The sequence below is a fragment of the Juglans microcarpa x Juglans regia genome, chromosome 4S (assembly GCF_004785595.1).
Source record: "Juglans microcarpa x Juglans regia isolate MS1-56 chromosome 4S, Jm3101_v1.0, whole genome shotgun sequence".
Lineage (NCBI taxonomy): Eukaryota > Viridiplantae > Streptophyta > Magnoliopsida > Fagales > Juglandaceae > Juglans > Juglans microcarpa x Juglans regia.
The window spans coordinates 24,293,850-24,304,265 of NC_054601.1; the positions used below are offsets into that span (position 1 = coordinate 24,293,850).

Here is a 10,416-nt window from a genome sequence, read left to right on the forward strand (position 1 = left end):
GGATCAATCGGTCTGGACCGATTTTCCGATTTCTCAGTTTAAATTTACACCCCTAGATATACAATGCGTTTACTGCTTAACTGAAATATAATAATAAAAAAATAAGAGGAATTGCAAAACAGTACTATAAAAATTAGCACATCTGTCATTTTTGTTTTTAGAAATAACATTCGAAAAATCATATTCATCATTTCCATATGATACCACATACTATACTTTATTTTATTTTATTTTTTTCTCTTATCAAATATGTGGTATATAAATGATAAATAGAAAAATTCAATTAATCGCAAATTATCTTTTGGGAAACTGGAATACGTACATAGCAAATTTTTTAGAGTCGTTGGAGGCGTGATTGTAATTAATCGCAAGTTTTTTCATCAAATTCATATATAATTAGTTTTATAAATCCTAAAAATTGAGATAACTCTGTGTAAATCAATGAAAACTCTTTTATTGAATTTGCATTTAACCTTTTTACACCGTTAATAGATCAGTACTGTGCTTAATTACGTGTGTGCGCGTGTATGCAGTAGCACTTGACTGATCAGCCTCCGATAGAGGACTGTGCTTACGTGTCTGCGCGAGTATAAATCAGCACACTTGCACCCAGCCCTAGCTAGCACTAGCGCCAGCACCAGTAGAGTCATTAATCTTGATCCTAGAGAAAAATGGAATTTTCCTTCATCGAAGGTTCCAGTGCTCCAAATCAAGAAATTGCGAAGATTTTGTTCGAAATGGCCATGAATAAGAAATGGGGTGGTGTCGTTGAGAAACTTACGGAAAACCCATTTCTTCTAATGACCAGGGTCACCAAGACAAATGACACAGTATTACACCTAGCTGTCTCCGAAGGCCAAGAAAAGACGGTCCAAGAAATGATAAAGATCATTTCGCGGGATCTACCAAATTTCGAGTCTCTTCAACTTAGAAACAATCGAGGGAATACCGCTCTCCATCTTGCTGTAGTGGTGGGGAATGTGGCCATGTGTAAGTCCATAGCAAGTGTTCGTTCTTCATTAATCGGAGAACGTAACAATGAGGGAGAGTCTCCTCTTTTCACGGCAGTGCTCTTCGGTAAAAAACAAGTCTTCCAATATCTTTACGATTTGTGTTGGTCCAATGATGAGCGTCACGGTTGTTCCAAGAATCCGCGTACTGGTGACACGATTCTTCACTACGCCATTTCTGAAGACCATTTTGGTGAGTAATAATATTATTATTATTGTATTTTTGATTTTATGTATAATAAATATCACATTAATTAATTAGATGCATGGGTAAAGCTGGAATTCATGTCTCGTTTTTCATATGTCGACAGATTTGGCATTGCGAATAATTCAGTTGTATGGGAAAGTACTTGCAAACGCTGTCAATAAGAAAGGAATCACACCTCTCCATCTACTAGCGGAGAAGCCTTCGGCTTTCCCAAGCGGGAGTCTACTTCATGGATTCTGCAAAACAATCATTTATAACTGTATGTATCCATCAATTTAAAATGATAGTATCTTCAATAAGTAGTGTAAAAAGAATAAAACCATTTTTTTTTTTTTTTTAAATGTGTGGTGTATGGTGTGTAGCAAATCTCATAGGATTAATCTTAGTCGTGTAAAATGTTGGAAGCAGGTTTAATCATTTCATTTGTCAATTTAATCTTTATTAGAATAATAATGACATTAAAGATATTCCATATTTTTGCACCAAATGGATTATACCTAGCCTGTTTCAAGTGAAACAGAACGTAAGATGCATGAGAACTTAATTATATTGTAATTGTAAGTTAGCATATTCATGTAGAATCTAGCTAGCCGACACTAATTACAAGATCATTCTCTCTATTAACTTGATCAACTTCGTAGTATTCGTCTTGCGCAAAATGTTGAGTTGTTTGATAATTTCACTTGTCAAAATTAACTTTAATTGACAACTTGAAGGAAAATGACTGATTTTGGATTTGGAATGGGGATCAACAAGCGTATGTGTGGTAACTCCAACATGCCGAAAAGAGATTTCTGAATTGGGGTTATATGCGTAATTCTGATACCCATCCTTAATAATTGAAACTGGTACAATACTGATTTTCATATTTTGAAAACCAGTTTAAACCGAATTGGACCGGTATATATATATATATATATATATATATATATATATATATATAATTGAAATTTTCTTCTTTTATCATATTTGACAAGTACAGTATGCCATTTGATAAATTAGAAAGCCTAGTACCATGCCATTTCATTATTTTGTGATATGCTATCTAATTATTAGATGGAAAGAAATTCATAAATTAAACATTATAATTTTATCATCTCCAAATTTAGTATCAAGTGATATATTGGTAGGTAATTAAGTAAAAAATAATGAAAAGAAAGCGATCATTCGACAACAACGAGGTATATATACATACATATATATATATATGTATGTATATATATGAAAGAATGTAACTAAAGTGGTCATGAAATGAATGTATGGAATTATTCTTGTAGGATATATGATTTTTTCTGTATTTTATGACTTATCCTTTGCTGTTACTTTGCAAGGTATACTTATTGATGAGCACGAAGTGGAACAAAATGTTGATCACCCGAAAGAAGGGAAGGCGCTGGATCAATATTATCCCGAGAACTACAAAACTTGCATCGACTTCTTTCTAATCTTTGGGGGTTTTGTTAGATCGTTTGGTATGTCACTTTTTTTTCTTTTCTTAACTGGTAATTATTTCCTATATACCAGCAAAGCTAGGCAAATTGGGTTGCAAATAGAAACATATATAGGGCCTGTTTGGAGTTGTGGTTGGAGTCTTAAAAAGTGCTTAATTAAATTAATAGCCTTTAAATCACTTTAATAGAAAAATTAAGTTATTTAAATAAAGCACGTACTTTTAATCTAAAAAGTTTGTGCTAATTTATTAAGCAAATTGAACTTATTTAAATTAGGCAACTCATATAACATCCTCATAAAATATTGTATTTACGGTTTTTATAGTATTAATTTTAACTTTACAACGTAAAAAACTTAAATTTGAAGAAATATTAATTAAGATGGTGTACTCATGTTTCTGATGATACGAAGAAAGTTAGCTGAAAGTTTAATGCTTGCTCCTTTCAAGTTGCATTTAACAGCTTAAGTAATTCTATCTTGTCAAGATTCATTTGCTATACATGCAGTACTACTGACTGAACGTTTTTTGTTTTCTCGAGTAGTTCTGCCAGTACTCGCTATGATCAGAGGTAAGGTGGTTAGAGAACTAAGAGATGAAGAGAGGCCTGAAAAACAGCCCGGAGATACAGGCAAGCATTAATGCATGAGTACTGTATGTTTGAAAGCATGCTCAAATGAGAAATTAACAATATATGCATGAACTCCCATCAACTTCAGAAATGACTTTCAGAACCATGATCATCATATGTAGCTCCAATATATATTCTGAAAATATTTAAAGCATTACAAACAAGAAACAAAATCCGAATGTTTGTCTTAATAAGATTGTTAATTTGTAATATGGATCGATAGTGGCCGATTGTGAACTTAAAAGCTAGCATATATACCATGTTGTGCGTGTATACATATTATATTGCCAATTTTCCAAAGACATCTCCAAAGACAATATAATCTTTAATCATTGATGAGGTTAGCTTGGTTATATCTTTTGAGATTTGTTAGTTACAAACTGACGTAAATTTATATATATATATATATATATATATGTCATTTTATCAAATCCTTCTTTTTATTTCATCAAATCTTCTTTATGAAGAGAGTCAGTTTTACAATCTAATATATCACAGTACATCAAGTATTGATGCTTTGAAAAAAAAAAAAAAAATCTCTTTTCTAATTTTTTTTAAGCCTGACATTTGTGTTTTACCATTAAAATGAATTACTTGTATTTTCTACAGAACTAAGCGCTCGCAATGGAGCTTGGAACCAACGATTTTGTCTGTCCATGTATGGCCTTTTCTACAAAATCTTCAAGCTTGCAAACAGGACAATTATGATAGTTCTAATTGCACTAGGTATGTCAGTATACAACCAAAGTCACTAATTTCACAGAGAATATTCTGGGAATATTTATATTTTGTGTCCTCAAATTACAAAAAAAATTATAATGTACAGAGACCAAATCATCATTTGGTTATATATATAAATATGCACCATCTATTAACACCCTATTGTTATGATCATGATGTCATGCATAACACACACGCATGGTTTTAATATGTATCTAAATTTATTTGTTTTTCTTCTGAGCATAATAATTAATTACCTTGCTAATTTTATGCTTTGATTATACAATACCATTTTTTTTCTAATTTCTTAATTATGGTACGTATTTCGTGTATGATGTTATCAAGGAATTCCCATGATAAGAAAGATCTATGAGGAGAAAAAGAAGCACAAGTTATCCATTGTGATCATGACAAAGCTTCTAACGAGTGGTAAAGATGATATGTACGCGTATTATTGCGGTGCGGAGGATCCATTAAAACGCCCAGATAAATTTAGTACCACTCTAGATCCGGACAAAATAGATCCGGACGATCAAATAGATCTGGACGGAATGTTGGGTCGAGATCACAGTAATATCGAAGATGACAACGTCAGATCAAAAGGTAATACACTCAAGGGCTATCTAGCTAGCCTTCTCCAAAACTCATCTAACTTTTGGAAAATGATATTCCCAAGAGAGTGGGTTTAGAAAAAAGTCATGATTTCTTTTTTTGGAAAATATAATGGTTTGGAAAAGAGAGTTTGTGATTAATATTATACACTATATTTTCATTCTATTTTGATTATATTAAGTAACATATGACATATTTATCACCATTAGATGATAAAAAAATATGTAATAAATAATTATTTAATGGTAATAAATGTGCTAAATCATATTTAGTGGGATAAAAGTTAGATGGTAATATGGTGTATATAATTTTTTTTTTTATATTTAAGAGATTTAAAAAAATATTTGAAAAAATAAATAAATATATTACTGATCACCTTTCTGGTTACAATATAGGTAGGAAGGGACCAGAGACTCCTATATTAATCGCTGCTCGAAATGGCATTTCCGAAATTGTGGAGAAACTTCTGGAACATTTTCCAATAGCCATACATGACGTGAATGAAAAAAACAAGAATGCAATGTTGTTGGCGGTGCAGAACAGACAACCACATGTATTTCAAATCCTGCTAAAAAAAAATATACTGGTCAAAGACAGCGTGTTACGGGTGGTGGATGAAAGTAATAATAATGTAGCTCATCTCGCGGCTATGCGTAGAAACTATAGGCCTTGGCAGATTGCCGGGGAAGCCTTGCAAATGCAATATGAAATCAAGTGGTTTGACGTATGCATATAGAAAAAACTATATACATATATATATTTGTAATAATTAATTGTTGTCATGTGTACGTACTTGATGCTTGTCTTTTGCATGCAGTTCGTGAGAGGGTCCAATATCCCCTCTAGTTTACTTACCCACCGCAACGCAGAGAACAAGACCCCTGAGGAACTATTCATCGAGGATCACACGCAGCTCGTCAAGGAAGGTGGTGAATGGTTAGTTAAAACCTCTAAAGCCTACTCCCTCGTCGCTGCACTCATAGCCACTGTGGCCTTTGCCACCTCCGCCACAGTTCCTGGAGGCGTCAAGGACGATATTGGCATTCCAACATTGGAAAACAGAACCCCATTCCACTTCTTTGCCATCTCATCACTCATCGCACTCTTCTTCTCGGTCACGGCTTTGGTCACTTTCCTCTCCATCTTAACATCAAGGTATAAACTAAGGAATTTCGCAATGGACTTGCCAATAAAGCTCTTGATGGGTTTAACGACCTTGTTCTTTTCCATAGCTGCGATGCTGATTTCCTTCTGCTCAGGACATCTCTTTGTGATAGACAATAAGGTAAAGTATGTGGCGTATACAGTGTATGTTGCAACCTGCGTTCCGGTTACTTTATTTGCGGTGATGCAGTTTCCGCTGTATTTTGATCTAATAGATTCTACCTTTAGGAAGGTGCCAAGACGTAGCTACATGGCGTCAATTCACTAAGTAATATACCCTTTTTTGCTATTCAATTTTCGTTTTCTTTTATCTCGTTTTATATATCGAATAAGGTTCTTTTCCTTTAGGTTTCTAAGGTGTGCTTTGTTGTTGATTGATTGTAACTTTTTGATAGTTGTCTGATGTTGCATTATTTTCGATCTTTTGAATGTTTAGATTTTGGTCTTTTAGATTTTCGATCGATATTTTCGATCTTTTATGATTCTCCTCTTCTTTTTAAAAAAAAAAATATCGAATGAGGTTCTCTCCGTGTGTGATTATGTAACGTTTGGTCTGTTTTGTCATATATTATATATTACTAGTAAGGGCACACGTGTGCGCAGTTGGGAAAATAAAAAAAATAAAAATGAAGAAAATAAAATGCTGCAGGAAATGAGATAAAAAAAACCATTTTACATTAGAAATTGTATATTTATCTGAATACTGTTATTAATATCAGATATTTACGTTTGAAAATTATATATCTAAATAAATTATAATATAAAAATCATTAATTAAAGGGAAAAATAATATATAACTAACTCAAAAGGAAAGGAAATAAAATGCTGTACAACAAATATTAGAATATATTTTTTGAAGATTTTATTTCTATCAGATTTTTATGAACAGTTAGTATTTATTTAAAAGCAAAAAAGAGAAGACCATAGCGTAATTGGAAAACCCAAACCCATTTGTAGCCTTATTTAGTTCTCACATTGGAAAACAAAACGCCATTCCACCTCTTTGCCATCTCATCACTCATCGCACTCTTCTTCTCGATCACGGCTTTGGTCACGTTCCTCTCCATCTTAACTTCAAGGTATAAAGCAAGAGATTTCGCAAAGGACTTGCCAATGAAGCTCTTGATAGGTTTAACATCCTTGTTCTTTTCCATAGCTGCGATGCTGATTTCATTCTGCTCGGGACATCTCTTTGTGATAGACAATAAGTTAAAGTATGTGGCGTATACAGTGTATGTTGCAACCTGCATTCCAGTTACTTTATTTGCTGTGATGCAGTTTCCGCTGTATTTTGATCTTCTAGATTCTACCTTTAGGAAGGTGCCACGACGTAGCTACAAGGCGTCCGTTCACTAAGTAATGTGCCTTTTTTTGCTATTCAATTTTCGTTTTCTTTTATCTCTTTTTTCTGTTTTATACATCGAATAAGGTTCTTTTCCTTTAGATTTTTAAGGTATGCTTTGTTTGTGATGTCCCGACTCTCACGTACAAAAATAAGGGAATCGTGACGTCAGGATGATGACAACACGGTCACGCATCCCAACGAAATGTGCTCAAGTGTGTGTGCAACATGCAAAGATGCACAATAAAAGTCGCAGCGGATAATATAAACAAGTCAACTAAGTACCAGAAATTTAAATACAGGTGTCCAAAATAATTTATTTTTAAAAGTTATACAGTCATCCCAAATATATTACAAAGGCAATATATAAATTGATAAAAACATAACTCATTAAACAGGAGCAATCCCAGATTACTCTACCAACGGAGCCAAGCTAAGGCTCGTCATCATCATCTATATCAAAATCTGCGATACCATAAAATGGTACCACAGGTAAGTATAAACCAAACAACTCTCGGGATAAAAATACATTAATGCAACCAACAATATGACAAAATACATTTAGTCATAAAATACCATTTTTCCCAGAAAATGATTATTTCCAACACACGCCAAAAATCCCATTTTGGCCCAAAATATTCATAAAACATTTTCCAGAAAATGGGTCACACAAACAAACCATTTATCGGACACTGTAGGCGGGACTCACAGGCGGGATTCTACCACCATCCCTGCTTACCACCATCCCTACCGCGTGCACCGTAGGTGGGAATCACAGGCGAGACTCTACCACCATCCCTGCTTACCACCATCCCTACCGCATGCACCGTAGGCGGGAATCACAGGCGGGACTCTACCACCGTCCCTACTTACCACCATCCCTACAGTTCCTTTCCTTTTTTTCTCAAATCAGTCAATCCAAACAAATCCAATTTCTCACACATGAAATCATAACTTTTCCAAATCACACATGCACATGAATGCAATACACGCGAAAACCCAGTTTTCTTTACAAACATGATCATGCGTGCAATATGCGATTTACATGAACAAACCATAACCAACAACCACAATTCACAATGCAAACAAACACACAACAACTCCGTCCACAATCCATCCGACCCCTGAAACTCTTCGGACTCAGTCCGGCAAAACAAACCAATTCACAGATAATATGTGTTAGTGCAAAAATATATTTAAATCACGAAAGTTCTTTAAGGAAAATACTTACAGCGCAATATAACAATTTCCGAATGATCACAAAGTTGAAAAAGGCGACGTTTGAGCAACACCACAGTGTAAAATACACTGTGGCCGTGGGTCACAAATACCAACTTTCAAACGGAGGCAAACGAAGACCCAAGATTGATAGGGTAGGGCCTAAGGAGGTCGGTAAAGCCAATGGTGGTGGTGGTTTGCCGTGGGTGGCGGCAGAATGGGCGGTAGAAGACCAAAATACCTAAATCAAAAATGTAGATGGTGGAGCTTCACCGGTGGCGGATCGAAGCTGGGGTTGGGTCCAATGGGTTGCCAAGAGGTCAAGGATGATGTGGTGTGAAGATGGTGGTCGAAGGTGGCGCGACGGCGGCCCTGGAGCGAAAGTGACGCCGCAGCTTGAAGGGCTACTGGTGGTTAACGGCGGCGCGAATGGAGGTGAGGTTGGTGGGGTGAGGTCGCCGGCGGCAGGGGAACACAATGGGGTGGGCGGTGAAGGCCACCGCTGGCTCACGGCGGCGCTTGCGTGGAAGTGGCCCGCGGCTTTGAAGAGCTGGTGGTGGTTAACGGCGGCGAGGTAGAGGCTGGGATTTTGGGGTTGAGGTTGCCGGAGGGAGGGGGAGCTGGTCGGCCGGGCGGTGTCGACCACTGCCGGCGCACGGCGGCGGGCTGGGTGAAGGTGATGGACGGAAGAGAGAAGGAGAGGGCTGGTTCACGCGCACGGGGAGGGGAGAAAATAAGGAAGAAAAAAGAAAAGAAAGAAAAGAAAAGGAAGGAAAGAAAAATGGAGGGAAAACAAATGAGGTCCAGTCCTCATAACTTGGGTCACAAAAATGATCCAACGGAGATGATTTTAAAACCACAAATTAAATAAAATAATTTAAACGTAATGGTAAAGTCAAATTGAAATAATTAAATCTCACAGTAATTAATTTAAATATTAAAAGCAATTTAAATGCATAACAATAAATAAATATTTGGAAAGCACATAAAATTAATTTTCATCAAATTAAAATCATAGAAATAAACTTACTAAAAATCCAACCAATTTTAAAATAAGAGGATAAATTTTTTATCAATAAAAAATAATCCTTCAGTAAAAATACACTAAAATACGGGATGTTACATCCTCCCCCCTTAAAATAAAATTTCGTCCTCGAAATTTGTAGGGCCAAACATCACTCTAAAGCAGGATACCAAATACAACCAGAACACTCTTAAGAAAATCACACAACCTCCAACACCCAACGGGCATGGGTACAGCTTGCATAACTTTCCAAAACCCAAGAATAAACCACACATGGCATCCATTACGAAAGGTAAGATTAGACCCATACCTGCCATAACTCCAGCGTCCTGAGTCCCTCGAATCTCGTCGCCAGCACTACCAGGAGTCACCGCATACACCCAAGCCTGAACTAGTTGCCTCTGATTAGTCCTACCACCGCGATGATCAACCTGACTTCCTTGGGTCCAATTAGGGCACTCACGAGCAAAGTGCCCTATCTGACCACACTCAAAGCACTGGTTCCAACCCTGACGACACTCGCCCTCGTGGGCTCTATTACATCTACCACAAACTGGAGCTCGGCCCCCAATAGTTCTAATTGCACTAGGTATGTCAGTATACAACCAAAGTCACTAATTTCACAGAGAATATTCTGGGAATATTTATATTTTGTGTCCTCAAATTACAAAAAAAATTATAATGTACAGAGACCAAATCATCATTTGGTTATATATATAAATATGCACCATCTATTAACACCCTATTGTTATGATCATGATGTCATGCATAACACACACGCATGGTTTTAATATGTATCTAAATTTATTTGTTTTTCTTCTGAGCATAATAATTAATTACCTTGCTAATTTTATGCTTTGATTATACAATACCATTTTTTTTCTAATTTCTTAATTATGGTACGTATTTCGTGTATGATGTTATCAAGGAATTCCCATGATAAGAAAGATCTATGAGGAGAAAAAGAAGCACAAGTTATCCATTGTGATCATGAAAAAGCTTCTAACGAGTGGTAAAGATGATATGATATCCCAAAT

At 35.7% G+C, this 10,416-nt stretch overlaps 1 protein-coding gene across 1 annotated transcript; it reads left to right on the forward strand.

Moving 5' to 3' along the window:
• The first annotated feature begins 671 nt into the window (after positions 1-671).
• Positions 672-6,063, forward strand: LOC121262188. Its single transcript, XM_041164590.1, has 8 exons — positions 672-1,203; positions 1,322-1,477; positions 2,550-2,690; positions 3,177-3,299; positions 3,909-4,025; positions 4,365-4,622; positions 5,027-5,355; positions 5,449-6,063. The coding sequence occupies exons 1-8, from the start codon at positions 672-674 to the stop codon at positions 6,061-6,063; spliced, it is 2,271 nt and encodes a 756-aa protein (XP_041020524.1).
• Positions 6,064-10,416: the final 4,353 nt, after the last annotated feature.